The following is a 19,044-nucleotide window of genomic DNA, read 5'->3' on the forward strand; positions in this document are numbered from 1 at the left end:
TCTTACCACTTGGCCCTGGGACAAACTAGCTGCAGAAAGTGAGTAGCAGCATAGGGAGACTAATGGCCCGACTGTCTAGTCAGAGCACCAGGAAGCGGGAGTTCCTGGGAACTGGAGTCTGGGGAATATTGCACCTAACAACATAGCATCAAAATACATGAAGGAAAAACTGAAAGAACAGAAAGGAGAAATGGACAAGTTCATAATTATGGTTGGAGACTTCAACACTTCTGAGTAATAAAAAGAACTGTTGTTGTTAGGTGCTGTAGAGTCAGTTCTGACTCATAGCGATCCTATGTACAACAGAACAAAACACTGCCCAGTCCTGAGCCATCCTCACAATCGTTGCTATTTTCAAGCCCATTCAGCAAGGATACAGAAAAGCTAAAAATCAACAATCAACCAACTGACATTTGCAGAACACTCTACTCAAAAACACAGAGAAAAGTTTCTTAAAGTAGACACAGAACAGTCACCAAGGTAGACCATGTCCTGGATCATAAAACAAACCTCAACAAATTTAAAAGAACTGAAACCATTTACAGTATATTCTTTAACCATAATAGAATTAAACTAGGAATCAATAACAGAAAGATACCTGAAATATACCTAAATATCTGGAAAATAAAGTACATGCTTATAATAATACATGGTTCAAAAAAAAAGGTTTTAAGGTAAATTAGAGAATTTTTTACCGGAAAGAAAATGAAAATACAACATATCAATATTTGTGGGATGCAGATAAAGCAGTGGTGAGAAATTATAGCACTAAATGGTTATAAGAAAAAAGTCTTAAATCAACAATCTAAGTTTATGCCTTACAAAACCAGAAAAAAGAGCAAAAGAAACTCAAAGCAAGCAGAAGGAAGGAAATAATAAAGAGTAGACACCAATGAAACTGAAAACAGAAAAACAATTATGTAAATCAATAAAACCAAAAGCTCATTTTTTAAAAGATTAATAAAATTGATAAACTTTTAGCAAGACTGACAAAGCAGGGGAAAAAGACACAAACTATCAACATCACAAATGAAAAAGAAGACATCACTACATACCCCATATACATGAAAATGAAAATAAGAGAATATCACGAACAACTTTATTCACGTAAATTCAACAATCCAGACGAAATGGACAAATTCCATGAAATTCACAAAATATCAAAACTCACCGAAGAAGAAATAGGTAACTTGAAGTTATATCTATTACCAAAAAAAACCAAACCAAACCCAGTGCCGTCAAGTCAATTCCAACTCATAGTGACCCTATAGGACAGAGTAGAACTGCCCCATAGAGTTTCCAAGGAGCGCCTGGCGGATTCGAACTGCCGACCCTTTGGTTAGCAGCCATAGCACTTAACCACTACACCACCAGGGTTTCTGGTATATCTATTAAAGAAATTTAATTCATAGCTAAAAAACCTTCCAAAAAAGAAATTCCCAGGCCCAGATGGCTTCACTGGTGAATTTAGCAAATATTTAAGGACTACACCAATTCTACACAATCCTTCCTCTTCTATTTTCTAGATGAGAACACTTCTAAACTCTTTTTATGAGGCCACCATTATCTCGATTACAAAACCAGACAAAAGTACGACATGAAATGAAAACTTGTAGTCTAATATCCCCCATTAACATAGAAGCAAACATCCTCAAAAAACATTAGCAAATCAAATCCAGCAACATATTAATAAAAGAAAAGAAATACAGCATGATCAGTTGAGGTTTATCCTGGGAATATAAACTGGCTCGACATTTGAAAATCAATCAGTATAATGCACCATACCATATTAAGAAACTAAAGAAAAACCACATGATCTTATCAATTGATAAAGAAAATCCAATTGACAAAATTCAGCATCCATCCCTGACAAAAACTCTCAGCAAACTAAGAACAGAAGGGAACTTCCTTAACCTAATAAAGGGATCTATAGAAAGAGGTTTTATCAGGTTAAGAAGTTCCCTTCTATTCCTAGTTTGCTGAGAGTTTTTGTCAGGAATGGACGCTAACATTTGAGTCCCTGGCTAGTGTAAATGGTTAACGTGCTTGGCTGCTAACTGAAAGGTTGGAGGTTAGAGTTCACCCAGAGGTACCTCGGAAGAAAGACCTGACAATCTACTTCAGAAAAATCAGTCACTGAAAACTCTACAGAAAACAGTTCTACTCTGACACACATAGGGTCACCATGAATCAGAGTCAACTCAAGAACAATTGACAGCATATTTAATGGAAAAAAAAAACTGACTGTTTTCCCTGTAATGTGAGGAACAAGGCAGGGGTGTTAACTTTACCACTCCTATTCAAAATCATACTGGAATGCCTGGTCACTGAAATCTAGCAAGAAAAAGAAAAGGTATACAACAGATTGGAAAAGAAGAAATAAAACTGTCCTTGTTCTCACATGACATGATTGTCTACGTAGAAAATCCCAAGGAATCTACAGGGATGCTCCTAGAATTAATAAGTGCAAGGCTGCAGGATACAAAGTCAGCATATAAAAGTCAATCATATTTCTACGTACAATCAATCTATGATCAAATACTGAAATTATTTTTAAAATACCATTTACAAAAAATGAAATACTTTGGTATAAATGTACTGTATCTATTTACTGGAAACTAAAAATGCCTATGAAAGAAATCATAGTCAACCTAGACAAATGGAGAGGCATGCCATGTTCATGGATTGGAAGACTCAACATAGTTATCAATTCTCTCCAAATGGATCTATAGATTTAACACAATTCTAATAAAAATTTCAGCAGGATTTTTATAGATACAGAAAAGCTGACTCTCAAATTTAAATGGAAAGGTAAAAAAAATAAAATAGCTGAATAATTTTAGAAAAAGAACAAAGATAAAGGAATCACATCATCTAATTTAAAGACTCACTATGAAGCTACAATTATCAAGACAGTACGGTATTGATGAAAGAATAAATAATAGATCAATAAAACAGAATAAAGTCAAAAAATGGATCCACAATATTTTTTTTTAAAGGTGCAAAGGCAATTGAATGGAGAAAGGCAGTCTTTTCAATAGGTGGTGTCGGACCAATAGGACATTCATATGTATGATGTAATGAGCTCCCTTACGTGACCATTTGCTCTTGGTTTTTGGCCCTTATGTGGCCTTTGGCCCTGGGTTCTTTGAAAAAGCAGCCTGAGTACCAGTCTGGCTGAGGAGGCGCTACCCAGTAACTGACAAGGTCTGAGTTGACTGATGGAGCCCTGGTAGCACAGTGGTTAAGTGATACGGCTGACATCTCCTGGATAACTGAGGGTTGGTTGAGCTCTCATCTGGCTAAAAGGAATGGCTGAGCTCTGATCCTGCTAGGGGTTGTAACTGACAAGAGAGCACGTGGAATGTCCTATTTAAAGGGCAAAACACAGAGGTTTTAGGGGCCTAGAGGGGAATGCATCCTTTGGACACTGCCCTGTGCTGAGAGCCTCCCAAACCAAACCTGTTGTCGTTGAGTCAATTCCAACTCATGGTAATCCCATGTGTCATAGATATGAACTGCTTTGGGTTTTCTTGGCTATAATCTTTATGGAAGTAGTTTGCCAGGCCTTTCTTCCCCAAAGCCACTGGGTGGGTTTGAACTATCAATCTTTAGGTTAGCAGCCAATCGCAAACCACTCGTGTCACCCAGGTTCCTTGAGAACCTCCCAGACTTGGGCAAAAGAGCTGTAACATGTTTAGTGGAGGCAACAAGCAGGCTCAGATAGCAGCAGATTGTAAAAGGCCAAACCCCAGGCAAGAGCTGTAATACTGATGAAGACCTGAGCTGGTTAGGAGATGAGCCAACTGAGAGGAGCTACTGCGAGAGGCTTGGCAGGCTGAACAGCAGAGCTGTACATGGGTAAAAAGCTGTAACACTCAGCAACAAGAGGCCCAGAAACAACGGCAAGGGGCCTTGGCCCAGAGGCAATGGTAAGAGGCCCAGAGATAGTGGCATGGGGCCGAAGTGGCCTGTAGAGTAGAGCGGCAGCAGTGCAGGGCCAAGAGCCTGCAGAGCAAAGCAACGGCAGTGTAGGGCTCGTCTGGAATGCAGGATTCCTTGAACAGTTTATGGGCTGACCCAAGAATGGCACCTGAGCAGGGGGAAGCCTGGCCCTGAGCAGTTCTGCTCCAAGAGCTGTCATGATGCCAGCCTAGGGCTGGGGCTGACTTAGAGCCGTTGTGATGCGGGCCTAGACCTGGGGCCAGCCTAGAGCTGTCCCAACGCTGCTGGTTATGAATTGGACCAGTCAGTGATAGAATCAGGAGCAGAGCTGTCCTCAGGCTGCTGGTTGAGAGTCGAACCAGCCAGCAACGGAAGAAGAGCCAGACATGAGGAGCTGCAGAGACAGAGTGCGACAGCAGCAGGTACAATGTGCTCGCCAATGCCTGAAGGAGTGATGTGAACCCGGCACCTGAACCACAGTGCACCCACTGACAACTGAGCCTCAATGTGCCCACCCAGTGACATAAAAACAAAACACTGCTTTCAGGAAGAGTAAGCAAGTCCCCTTTGAGATGTAAGTGGGCCCTCTTTGAGATGTAAGAAAGTCTGTGCCGGGAACCCTCCCAAACTTTGCCCTTTACATTTCTTCATTCGTATCTTTCCCTGTTTACACCTTTCTTCATTCACATCCTGTGTGTGTGATAATAGTAGCATCAGAACTTGTCTAAATTCCTTAGGGATAAGAACCAGGATTAGCTCAAAGCTGATTCCTATGAGGTAGAGGTCAGACATACTTCTACTCTCCAACCTTTTTACCAATTCTGACACCAGCCATCCCTCCCACAGCATTCTCTGCTTCTCTGCTGGGTTCGGTAATTCATTGCAATGGCCACACAGAACTCACAGACCATATTTACAGTGAAGTGGTTTGTTAAGGAAGTAACAGGGTACAACTCGGGATCAGGATCAACAGGCTACAACTTGGGATCAGGATCAGGAAGCATGTAGGCAAAGGCTGGAAGGCTTCCCTTAAGAGGAGAGCACATCCCTCCCTTCTTCAGTGTAGGAAAGCTCTCTGAGCACCTCTTCACTGTGCAAGCAAGCAGACCTTTCTCTCTGCCACGTATGTTCCCTCTCAGCTGTGCAGGTCTTCTCTTGGCCCCCTCAGGACAGACCTCTTGGCCCTGCACATCCCCTCTTGGCCATGCAGGCCCCCTCTCAGCTGTGCAGGCCTCTCTGCCTTAGGCCTACCAGATAACAGCCTCTCCACTGCTAAATGACTCAGCTCATAGCCAGTGTAGCAGCTTTGTTCAACTCTCTTAGTTGCATTCCTAGTGCCACCAATAGATCACCACCAACTCTGCCTCAGGGCCCCTTCCAGGCCTTTCGCTGTCTTCAGTGTCACAGTTCTTGACCTGTGTTATAGCTTTTAAGAGGTTCCTTAGCTCCTCTCTCTCTGCTTCTTTCTTCTCTCTTCTTGCCTCTTTTTCCCTTTTTCCTTTTCTTCTTTCTTCCTTCTGAAACCTCTGTGGGATTGGCTGTATATATAAGCAAACTCCTTGTCAATTTCAAGCCATGGCCCTCCCCATAGTGCCATGAACAGGCTCATCCCCTTATAGGACCACAGTCAGTTCATTTGCATTAAAAAGCCACTGCCTTTGAGTCATTTCCAACTCAGAGTGACCCTATAGGGTTTCCAAGGCTATAAATCTTTACAGAAGCAGGCAGCCACATCTTTCTCCCACAGAGCAAGTGGTGGGTTTAAACCACTGACCTTTTGGTTAGCAGCCAGGCCCTTAACTACTGTACCACCAGGGCTCCTTCATTTGCATACTCTATAGTATATTGACCAATCCCTGAAAGGTGTATAAAATAGACCAATCACAGGGCAGGCTGCAGCCCAGGGCCAGACAAAAAGTATCAAACTATCAAGTTGCTTACTGTTTACCCAGGAAATGTCAATCAACCTAGACAAAAGTAACAAACACTCTGGCAAAGGTAACTCCTCAGGTCTTAGGAAAAAATCCCTCAAGCTGTTTTTCCAAAGAACCAAGGCAAAAGGCCACATAAAGGAACTCATCTCAGGATGCTCTGTTATATTAAAGTTATTGTCACATGTATGGTGATTCTATGAGTTTTGTGGGCTTTGCAATGAATTATTGAACCCAGAGAGCACCAAGGGGGAAGTGGCTGGTATCAGAAGTAAATGGGGGAGTTGGAAAGTAGAGGTATACTTGACCTCCATCTCATAGGAATCAGCTTCAATGCTAATTCTTACAGAGTTATTTATAAAGTTATCCTTGGAGTTATAATTTATAATCTGCAAAAAAATTAACCTATACCTCACACATTATGCAAAAATTAAATGGATCAGAGATCTAAATGTAAAACTATAAAACTTTTAGAAGAAAATCTTCATGACCTTGGGATTAGGCAGAGTTCTTAGATATGATACCAAAAGCACAATCCACAAAAGAAAAAACTGAAAAACTGGACTGCGCCAAAATTAAAAACTTGCGTTTCAAAAGACATTATTAATAAAATGATAAGACGTGGCAGACTGGAAGAAAAAAATTGCAAATCATATATCTGACAAAGAGCTTGTATCTAGAATATACAAAGAAACCATTATACTCAATAAGACGTACAATCCAATTTAAAAATACTCAAAAGATTTGTTGGCAGAGGTCTAACAATTCCATAACTCAAAATAAAAACCAAGAAAAACATAACAACTCAGCAAACATAAATTCGACTACTGTGAAAATGAGGAACACACAATTTACAGAGAAAAACGTCTCAGCACAAAAAAGTAAGTGGAAAAATGAAATTGTCAACACACACATACAGGCATCAAAATGACAGCACTAAACACATACTTATCTATAATTACGCTGAATGTAAACGGACTAAATGCACCAAAAAAGAGACAGAGAGTCTCAGACTGGATAAAGAAACATGATCTGTCTACATGCTGCCTACAAAAGACACACCTTAGACTCAGAGACACAAACAAACTAAAACTCAAAGGATGGAAAAAAATATATCAAGCAAACAACAATCAAAAAAGAGCAGGAGTAGCAATATTAATTTCGGATAAAATAAACTTTAAAGTTAAATCCACCACAAAGGATAAAGAAGGACACTACATAATGATTAAAGGGACAATTGACCAGGAAGATATAACCATATTAAATATTTATGCACCCAATGACAGGGCTCCAAGATACATAAAACAAACTTTAACAGAACTGAAAAGTGAGATAGACACCTCCACAATTATAGTAGGACACATGAACACACCACTTTCGGAGAAGGACAGGACTTCCAATAAGAAGCTCAATAGAGACACGGAAGACCTAATTGCTACAATCAACCAACTTGACCTCATAGACTTACAAAGAACACTCCACCCAACAGCTGCAAAGTATACTTTTTTTTCTAGTGCACACGGAACATTCTCTAGAACAGATCACATATTAAGGTCCTAAAACAAACCTTTGCACAATCCAAAACATCGAAATATTACAAAGCATCTTCTCAGACCACAAGGCCATCAAGTGGAAATCAATAACAGAAAAATGAGGGAAAAGAAATCAAATACTTGGAAACTGAAAAATACCATGCTCAAAAAAGACTGGGTGGAGGCGGGGCCAAGATGGTGGACTAGGTAGACGCTACCGCGGATCCCTCTTGCAACAAAGACTTGAAAAAACAAGTGAATCGATCAAGTACATAACAATCTACGAACCCGGAACAACAAAAACAGATTTAGAGACAGAAAACGAACAAATACGGGGAAGCAGCGATTGTTTTCGGAGCCTGGAGCCAGCGTCCCAGTCAGCGGATTTTCTGGAAAAACTAGTTTCCCAGTGATGGCTCGGAGGCAGCAGTCGATATCAAACCACATAAAGAAGCAGACCATGACAGCTTCTACAACCCCCCAAACAAAAGAATCAAAATCTTTCCCAAATGAAGATGCAATCCTGGAATTATCAGATTCAGAATATAAAAAAACTAATTTACAGAATGCTTCAAGACATCACAAACGAAATAAGGCAAACTGCAGAAGAAGACAAGGAACACACTGATAAAACTCTTGAAGAACTCAAAAAGATTATTCAAGAACATAGTGGAAAAATTAATAAGTTGCAAGAATCCATAGAGAGACAGCATGTAGAAATCCAAAAGATTAACAATAAAATTACAGAATTAGACAACGCAATAGGAAGTCAGAGGAGCAGACTCGAGCAATTAGAATGCAGACTGGGACATCTGGAGGACAAGGGAATCAACACCAACATAGCTGAAAAAAAAAATCAGATAAAAGAATTTTAAAAAATGAAGAAACCCTAAGAATCATGTGGGACTTTATCAAGAAGGATAACTTGCGTGTGATTGGAGTCCCAGAACAGGGAGGAAAGACAGAAAACACAGAGAAAATAGTGGAAGAACTCCTGACAGAAAACTTCCCTGACATCATGAAAGACGAAAGGATATCTATCCAAGATGCTCATCGAACCCCATTTAAGATTGATCCAAAAAGAAAAACACCAAGACATATTATCATCAAACTCGCCAAAACCAAAGATAAAGTGAAAATTTTAAAAGCAGCCAGGGAGAAAAGAAAGGTTTCCTTCAAGGGAGAATCAATAAGAATAAGTTCAGACTACTCAGCAGAAACCATGCAGGCAAGAAGGCAATGGGATGACATATACAGAGCACTGAAGGAGAAAAACTGCCAGCCAAGGATCATATATCCAGCAAACCTCTCTCTGAAATATGAAGGCGAAATTAAGATATTTACAGATAAACACAAGCTTAGAGAATTTGCAAAAACCAAACCAAAGCTACAAGAAATACTAAAGGATATTGTTTGGTCAGAAAACCAATAATATCAGATACCAGCACAATACAAGGTCACAAAACAGAACATCCTGATATCAACTCAAATAGGGAAATCACAAAAACAAATTAAGATTAATTAAAAAAAAAATATATATATATATATATACTCATAACAGGGAATCATGGAAGTCAATAGGTAAAAGATCACAATAATCAAAAAGAGGGACTAAATACAGGAGGCATAGAACTGCCATATGGAGAGGGATACAAGGCGATATAGGACAATACAAGTTAGGTATTTACTTAGAAAAATAGGGGTAAATAATAAGGTAACCACAAAGAGGTACAACAACTCCATAACTCAAGATAAAAGCCAAGAAAAACGTAACGACTCAACAAACATAAAGTCGAACACTACGAAAATGAGGATCTCACAATTTACTAAGAAAAACGTCTCAGCACAAAAAAGTATGTGGAAAAATGAAATTGTCAACAACACACATAAAAAGGCATCAAAATGACAACACTAAACACTTATCTATCTATAATTACGCTGAATGTAAATGAACTAAATGCACCAATAAAGAGACAGAGTTTCGGACTGGATAAGGAAACACGATCCGTCAATATGCTGCCTACAAGAGACACACCTTAGACTTAGAGACACAAACGAACTAAAACTCAAAGGATGGAAAAAAAATATATCAAGCAAACAATGAGCCAAAAAGAAGAGGAGTAGCAATATTAATTTCGGACAAAATAGACTTTAGACTTAAATCCACCACAAAGGATAAAGAAAGACACTACATAATGATAAAAGGGACAATTGATCAGGAAGACATAACCATATTAAATATTTATCCACCCAATGACAGGGCTGCAAGATACATAAATCAAATTTTAACAGAACTGAAAAGTGAGATAAACACCTCCACAATTATAGTAGGAGACTTCAACACACCACTTTCAGAGAAGGACAGGACATCCAGTAAGAAGCTCAATAGAGACACGGAAGACCTAATTACAACAATCAACCAACTTGACCTCATTGACTTATACAGAACTCTCCACCCAACTGCTGCAAAGTATACTTTTTTTTCTAGCGCACATGGTACATTCTCTAGAATAGACCACATATTAGGTCATAAAACAAACCTTTGCAGAGTCCAAAACATCGAAATATTACAAAGCATCTTCTGAGACCACAAGGCAATAAAACTAGAAATCAATAACAGAAAAATTAGTGAAAAGAAATCAAATACTTGGAAACTGAACAATACCCTCCTGAAAAAAGACTGGGTTATAGAAGACATCAAGCAGGGAATAAGGAAATTCATAGAATGCAACGAGAATGAAAATACTTCTTATCAAAACCTCTGGGACACAGCAAAAGCAGTGCTCAGAGGCCAATTCATATCGATAAATGCACACATACAAAAAGAAGAAAGAGCCAAAAGCAGAGAACTGTCCCTACAACTTGAACAAATAGAAAGTGAGCAACAAAAGAATCCATCAGGCACCAGAAGAAAACAAATAATAAAAATTAGAGCTGAACTCAATGAATTAGAGAACAAAAAAACAATTGAAAGAATTAACAAAGCCAAAAGCTGGTTCTTCGAAAAAATTAACAAAATTCATAAACCATTGGCTAGACTGACTAAAGAAATACAGGAAAGGAAACAAATAACCCGAATAAGAAACGAGAAGGACCACATCACAACAGACCCAACTGAAATTAAAAGAATCATATCAGATTATTACGAAAAATTGTACTCTAACAAATTTGCAAACCTAGAAGAAATGGATGAATTCCTGGAAAAACACTACCTACGTAAACTAACACATTCAGAAGTAGAACAACTAAATAGACCCATAACAAAAGAAGAGATTGAAAAGGTAATCAAAAAACTCCCAACAAAAAAAAAGCCCTGGCCCGGACGGCTTCACTGCAGAGTTCTACCAAACTTTCAGAGAGGAGTTAACACCACTACTACTGAAGGTATTTCAAAGCATAGAAAATGACGGAATACTACCCAACTCATTCTGTGAAGCAACCATCTCCCTGATACCAAAACCAGGTAAAGACATCACAAAAAAAGAAAATTACAGACCTATACCCCTCATGAACATAGATGCAAAAATCCTCAACAAAATTCTAGACAATAGAATTCAACAACATATCAAAAAAATAATTCACCACGATCAAGTGGGATTTATACCAGGTATGCAAGGCTAGTTTAATATCAGAAAAACCATTAATGTAATCCATCACATAAATAAAAGACAAAAATAACATGATCTTATCAATTGATGCAGAAAAGGCATTTGACAAAGTCCAACACCCATTTATGATAAAAACTCTCACCAAAATAGGAATTGAAGGAAAATTCCTCAACATAATAAAGGGCATCTATGCAAAGCCAACAGCCAATATCACTCTAAATGGAGAGAAGCTGAAAGCATTTCCCTTGAGAACGGGAACCAGACAAGGATGCCCTTTATCACCGCTCTTATTCAACATCGTGCTAGAAGTCCTAGCCAGGGCAATTAGGGTAGACAAAGAAATAAAAAGCATCCGGATTGGCAAGGAGGAAGTAAAATTACCTCTATTTGCAGATGACATGATCTTATACACAGAAAACCCTAAGGAATCCTCCAGAAAACTACTGAAACTAATAGAAGAGTTTGGCAGAGTCTCAGGTTATAAAATAAACATACAAAAATCACTTGGATTCCTCTACATCAACAAAAAGAACATCGAAGAGGAAATAACCAAATCAATACCATTCACAGTAACCCCCAAGAAGATAAAATGCTTAGGAATAAATCTTACCGAGGATGTAAAAGACCTATACAAAGAAAACTACATAGCTGTACTACAAGAAATTAAAAAGGATATACTTAAGTGGAAAAACATACCTTGCTCATGGATAGGAAGACTTAACATAGTAAAAATGTCTATTCTACCAAAAGCCATCTATACATATAACGCACTTCCAATCCAAATTCCAATGTCATTTTTTAAGGTGATAGAGAAACAAATCACCAATTTCATATGGAAGAGAAAGAAACCTCGGATAAGCAAAGCATTACTGAAAAAGAAGAAAGTGGGAAGCCTCACTCTATCTGATTTCAGAAGCTATTATACAGCCACAGTAGTCAAAACAGCCTGGTACTGGTACAACAACAGGCAGATAGACCAATGGAACAGAATTGAGAACCCAGATATAAATCCATCCACTTATGAGCAGCTGATATTTGACAAAGGACCAGTGTCAGTTAAATGGGGAAAAGATAGTCTTTTTAACAAATGGTGCTGGCATAACTGGATATTCATTTGCAAAAAAATGAAACAGGACCCATACCTCAAACCATGCACAAAAACTAACCCCAAGTGGATCAAAGACCTAAACATAAAGACTAAAATGATAAAGATCATGGAAGAAAAAATAGGGACAACATTAGGAGCCCTAATACAAGGCATAAACAGAATACAAAACATTACCAAAAATGACGAAGAGGAACCAGATAACTGGGAGCTCCTAAAAATCAAACACCTATGCTCATCTAAAGACTTCACCAAAAGAGTAAAAAGACCACCTACAGATCGGGAAAAAATTTTCAGCTATGACATCTCCGACCAGCACCTGATCTCTGAAATCTATATGATTCTGTTAAAACTCAACCACAAAAAGACAAATAACCCAATCAAGAAGTGGGCAAAGGATATGAACACGCACTTCACTAAAGAAGATATTCAGGCAGCTAACAGATACATGAGAAAATGCTCTCGATCATTAGCCATTAGAGAAATGCAAATTAAAACTACGATGAGATTCCATCGCATTCCAACAAGGCTGGCATTAATCCAAAAAACACAAAATAATAAATGTTGGAGAGGCTGCGGAGAGATTGGAACTCTTATACACTGCTGGTGGGAATGTAAAATGGTACAACCACTTTGGAAATCTATCTGGCGTTTTCTTAAACAGTTAGAAATAGAACTACCATACAACCCAGAAATCCCACTCCTCGGAATATACCCTAGAGAAATAAGAGCCTTTACACGAACAGATATATGCACACCCATGTTTATTGCAGCACTGTTTACAATAGCAAAAACATGGAAGTGACCAAGGTGTCCATCAACCATCAACGGATGAATGGTTAAATAAATTATGGTACATTCACACAATGGAATACTACGCATCGATGAAGAACAGTGACGAATCTGTGAAACATTTCATAACATGGAGGAACCTGGAAGCCATTATGCTAAGTGAGATTAGTCAGATGCAAAAGGATAAATATTGTATAAGACCACTATTATGAGATCTTGAGAAATAGTATAAACTGAGAACACATTATTTTGTGGTTACCAGAGCGGGGAGGGAGGGAGTGTGGGAGAGGGTTATTTACTGATTAGTCAGTAGATAAGAACTACTTTAGGTGAAGGGAAGGACAATACTCAATACATGGAAGGTCAGCTCAACTGGACTGGACCAAAAGCAAAGAAGTTTCTGGGATAAACTGAATGCTTCGAAGGTCAGCGGAGCAAGGGCAGGGGTTTGGGGACTATGGCTTAAGGGGACTTCTAAGTCAATTGGCAAAATAAATTCTATAGAAAACATTCTGCATCCCACTCTGAAGTGTGGCGTCTGGGGTCTTAAATGCTAACAAGCGGCCATCTAAGATGCATCAATTGGTCTCAACCCACCTGGAGCAAAGGAGAATGAGGTACACCAAGGTCACACGATAACTATGAGCCCAAGAGACAGAAAGCACCACATGAACTAAAGAATTCCATCATCCTGAGACCAGAAGAACTAGATGGTGCCCGGCCACAACCGATGACTGCTCTGACAGGGAGCACAACAGAGAACCCCTGAGGGAGCAGGAGATCAGTGGGATGCAGACCCCAAATTCTCATAAAAAGACCAGACTTAATGGTCTGACTGAGACTAGAAGAATCCCGGAGGTCATGGTCCCCAAACCTTCTGTTGGCCCAGGACAGGAACCATTCCCGAAGACAACTCATCAGACATGGAAGGGACTGGACAATGGATTGGAGAGAGATGCTGATGAAGAGTGAGCTACTTATATCAGGTGGACACTTGAGACTGTGTTGGCATCTCCTGTCTGGAGGGGAGATGGGAGGGTAGAGAGGGTTAGAAACTGGCAAAACCGTCTCGAAAGGAGAGACTGGAAGGAGGGAGCGGGCTGACTCATTAGGGTGAGAGTAAGTGGGAGTATGAAGTAAGATGTATATAAGCTTATATGTGACAGACTGACTTGATTTGTAAACGTTCACTTAAAGCACAATAAAAATTATTTAAAAAAAAGATTTGCTGGCAGAAATGCAAAATAGGTGCTCTAGAAATAAGTTTAGTAGTTTCTTATACAACATGGGAAACCTTGGTGGTGTAGTGGTTAAGTGCTAGGTTGGAAGGTTAGGTGGTGTAGTGGTTAAGTACTACAACTGCTAACCAAAGGGTTGGCAGTTTGAATCTGCCAGGCAACTCCTTGGAAACCTTATGGGGCGGCTCTATTCCGTCCTATAGGGTCGCTATGAGTCAGAATTGACTCGACGGCACTGGGTACTGGGTTTATACAACATACAAAGCAAGGAAATAGTATGCATTTTCAAGACACTTAAAGTACAAAGTAAAAAAATTAAGTCATAGAAAAGCCATGTGTGGCTACTTATGGAATTGCATAGCACAGATATAGAACATTTCCATCATCCCAGGGAGTTTTATTGAATAGTGCTATACTAAAAGATGAGCTTCATCCAAGCAAAGTGGGAAAATTTTGGCAAAAGGACTGACAGTGAGCATTTACTTAAGTGTAAAGCTAAGACTAAAACAGAAGGTTGGGGTTATGGATTGAAGGCTAATGTGTAAACATTATATGTTATGGCAAAGTAGAAAGAATGCAACTAAGAAATAGGAAGAGAAGGGAGAAAGAAAGGGAAAAGCTAAATGATTTCACTGGCTGCTATACAGGTAATAGCTGGAAGACATATCAGATAGTAAAAGATTAAGAAAGAAAAAAAGGTCAACTAAGGCCATTATAACCACCACTCATCTGTCAGTTTGTCATACTGTGGTGGCTTATATGTTGCTATGATGCTGGAAGCTATGACACTGGTGTTTCAAATGATCACCCATGGTGGACAGATTTCAGTGGAGTTTCTAGACTAAGACAGACCAGGACGAAAGGCCTGGTGGTTTACTTCTAAAAACTGGCCAATGAAAACCCTGTGGATCACAACAGGGGATTGTCCAATACAGTGCTGGAAGACAAGCCCCCTAGGTTGGAAGGCATTCAAAATACACAGTGGCCATAACAGTGGACTTAAGCATACCAACAATCACCAAGATCAGTGCAGGACTGGGCAAGGTTTCATTTTGTTGTATGTGGGGTTGCCACAGGTCAAAACCAACTTAACGGCAACTGACAACAACCATAAGAGCATTATGAAAAGTATTAATACAAAGGTAACTATTAGAATAAAAATACAAACCTTCTTAATTACCAAAAGAAATTTAGAGGAAACACTCAGTAGTAAAAGAAACACATTAAATATAATATAACGTACACAGTAATTAAAACAAAAGATAAAATGCAAAAATGTAGACGAATACTAATACATGTGAATGGGCTTAATTCACCTATTAACAGGATTTTCCCGTTGCCTCATAAAGCAAAACTCAATCCTACATACAAGAGACATGCTTAAAACACATTGACTCAAAAACGCTAAAAATAAAGGCATGAACAAAGATTTACCAGTCTAATGAAAACAATTTAAAAAAAAAAGCAGGGGTTTCAACACTGATACCATATAAAGTAGAATCCAGGCCAAAAAGCATTAAATGAGACAAAGGACACTTTGTAATGTTAAAAGCCCCATCCACAATGAAGATACAATGATGACATATGTGAATACCTATGCACAAAATAACACAGCAACAGCTTACATAAATCAAAAATTACAGGAATGCAAGAAGGAATAGAAACATTCTCTAATGGGAGACTTTTAACATACTATTCTCAATATAAGACACATTAAGTGGACAAAAAATAAGTAATGACATAAAAGACCTAAACAACATAATCCGGTGGATTTTTTGGATATATATATTGAGCATTGTTGTCGTTGTTGTTAGGTGCCGTGGAGTCGGTTCTGACTCATAGCGACCCCATGTACAACAGAACAAAACGCTGCCCGGTCCTGTACCATCCTCACAATCATTGTTATGCTTGAGCCCATTGTTGCAGCCACTGTGTCAATCCATCTCATTGAGGGTCGCCCTCTTTTTTGCTGACCCTGTACTTTACCAAGCATGATGTCCTTCTCCAGGGACTGGTCCCTCCTGATAACATGTCCAAAGTACGTGAGATGAAGCCTCACCATCCTCACTTCTTACTAAGGAATATTCTGGCTGTATTTCTTCTTTCCTCTAGCAGTCCATGGTATATTCAATATTCTTCGCCAACACCATAATTCAAATGCATCAATTCTTCTTCCATCTTCCTTATTCACTGACCAGTATTCGTATGCATATGAGGCAATTGAAATACATGGCTTGGGTCATTACACCCTGAAAATACAAAATATGCCTCAAGTACACATGGAACATTCACAAAAAATGGTCACATACTATGCATAGAAAATATCAACAGGTTCCATAGATTTCTTAAAACAGAAGTATTACAAACAACATTGATCACAATACAATAAAACTACAAATTAAATTTGAAACAAGCTAATTATAAAATTGATAACGAAATGCAAAGGACCTAGCCTAGCCAAACCAATCTTTAAAAAGAAGAAAAAAGCTAGCGGATTTACACTAGACTTTTTTTATTATACAGCTATAGTTTTCAAGACACTGTGGCATTTTTGTAAAGATGTATATGGGACAAAATAGAGTCCAGAAATAGACCCACACATATATGGCCACAAATACCTTGAGAAAGGTATCAAGAATATTCAGTGGGGAAAGGATCATCTTTTTAACAAATAGTGCTGGAACGACTGTATAGCCATATCTAAAAAAAAAAAATGAACCTTGACCTATATACAAAAAGTACTTGAAATAGAACATGAATCTAAGTGTAAGTTCTAAAACTATTAGATAGACCTCTAGGAGAACACAAAAAGCATGAACTATAAAAGAAAAATATTGATAAATTAGACTTCATCAAAATTCAAAAATTTGCTTTTCAAAAGACACTGTCAATAAACTGAAGAGGCAAGCCACCGACTGGGAGAAAATATTTGCAAAATGTAGATTCAACAAGGACTTGTAGTTTGTTGATCCCACTCATGGTACCAAACTATCAACCCTACTCGCTGCACCAAACTGTCAAGCCAAGGTCTGGAGTCACCAACAAAAGCACAACTTACACACAGGCAGTGGATGGAACAATACTTTACTCACATAGAGAAGACACAGAACAAGGTCACCTTCAACTATAGGACCTGGTCCATAGCCAATACAGGCATGGTGTTCTGTATGCACCCCTCTGATGTTGCAGGTAAGGGACATAGTTGCCTCCCAACCAGGAACAGATATAGAAATGGGGCTGGACACAACTAAATATGAAGCATGATCCTGTATTAGATCCCGGAACTTGGGAGGGTGGGGGAGAGTGGAATAGGTATAAAAGCCATTATTGGGACAACTCATGAAATTTGAATATGGACTATGAATTAAATTGTATCAATGTTAAACTTCCTGATTTTAATAATTATACAGTGACTAAGCAAGAGAACATTCATACTCTTAGAACATATGCACTGAAGTATTTAGTGATGAAAAAATAGGAAAGGACTAAAATGATACAATTTGGCGAGGTAAATATTTCTAGCTTGTTCATGTAACATAGTGTAAAGACTTGTCTAAATTCTTGAGGGATAAGAATCAGGCTCAGCACAAAACTGTTTCCTAAGAGGTGGAGATCAGACATTATCTCCAACTCTCCAATTTCTCCACCATTTCCTACACCAGCTATCCCCCCTGACCCCATGGCACTCACTACTTCTCTGCTGGGTTCAATAAGTTGTTGTAATGGCCACACGGAACTCACAGACCATACTCACAGTTATGTGGTTTATTAGGGAACTAACAGGCTAAAACTCAGGATCAGGATCGGGAAGCACACAGACAAGGTCTGAAAGCCTTCCCTGTAAGTGGAGAGTACATCCCTTCCTTCTTCAGTGCAGGACAGCTTCCCTCCAGGCCTCTCTGCTGCTAACTGGCCCAGGCAGCTTGCTGAGTTCTCTTAGCCAGCATAGCTCTCTGCTGCTTTTTCAGTCGCAGCCTTTTTAACCAGTCCTGAGAAGGACCTCTGTGTCCCAAAGGACATGCTCCTCTCCCAGCTCCTGTCAACCAGGAGGCCTCTAGAACCTCTGCAGATCGGCCATTTATACATTCCAGTCCTCATCAGTTACAAGGCAGGGCCTCTCTCACCAGACCAGAGTTCAACTAATCTTCAACTACCCATAAGGTGTCAATCAACTCAGGTCTTGTACAAGAGTAAAATTTTATGCTGACACAGACTAGGAAAAAGTAACAACCCTCAAGGGATACAGATACTAAAAGGGATAGCTCTGCCTCCTTTCTGTTATCTGTATTTTCTGTATTTTTTTGAATGGAATAAAGAATGTTACTCCTCTGTTCTAAGTGAAAAAAAAAAAGTAACAACCCTCTGGGGTAGAAAGCAACCTGGGAGGTCTCTTAAATTGTTTCTCCAAAAAACTAGGGCAAAGGTAACTCCTCAGGGCATAAGGGAAATATCTCCCAATCTGTTTTGTCCAAAGAACCAAGGCAAAAGGCTACATAAAGGAATTCATTGCATCACAGTTCCCCTTTCAGTTACTGGGGGGGAGGAGGGGAGAAAATCCTCACACCAAATTATTATTTTTGAGATATCTAAAATAATTTCACTTTAAAAGCTTTATATTTTTTGATTAGGGATTATGGTTCCAGGACTACTACTTTCAATTGCACATGCCCCTGGAAAGTGCAACACATTTATTTAATCCCAATTTATTTTAGATAGCTAGTTCTGGTAAATCTGAAACTACTGTCCTCAAGGTCTAGAGAGCTATAAACAATTTCTGCTCTCAAAAGTATCATAGGCTATGCATACATATACATATATTACTACAATGATTGCAAAATGGTTATTTTTCTAACTCTGACATTCCTTCTACATTTATTAACTGGCATTCCACTG

General features: G+C 38.9%; 1 protein-coding gene across 4 annotated transcripts in view; it reads right to left on the bottom strand.

Moving 5' to 3' along the window:
• The window catches only part of ZNF157 (zinc finger protein 157), an 86,695-nt gene that overhangs the window by 18,516 nt on the left and 49,135 nt on the right, over positions 1-19,044 (bottom strand). Inside the window, exon 3 of one of the 4 annotated variants that reach the window (XM_049871309.1) lies at positions 16,138-16,400. The exons of the other annotated variants lie outside the window; for them this stretch is intronic. Within the exon in view, the coding sequence (XP_049727266.1) occupies positions 16,138-16,182 (45 nt within the window). The 5' untranslated portion in view covers positions 16,183-16,400. The remainder of the gene's footprint in view (positions 1-16,137; positions 16,401-19,044) is intronic. 4 annotated transcript variants of the gene reach the window in all.

Source organism: Elephas maximus, chromosome X, assembly GCF_024166365.1.
Source record: "Elephas maximus indicus isolate mEleMax1 chromosome X, mEleMax1 primary haplotype, whole genome shotgun sequence".
Taxonomy (NCBI): domain Eukaryota; kingdom Metazoa; phylum Chordata; class Mammalia; order Proboscidea; family Elephantidae; genus Elephas; species Elephas maximus.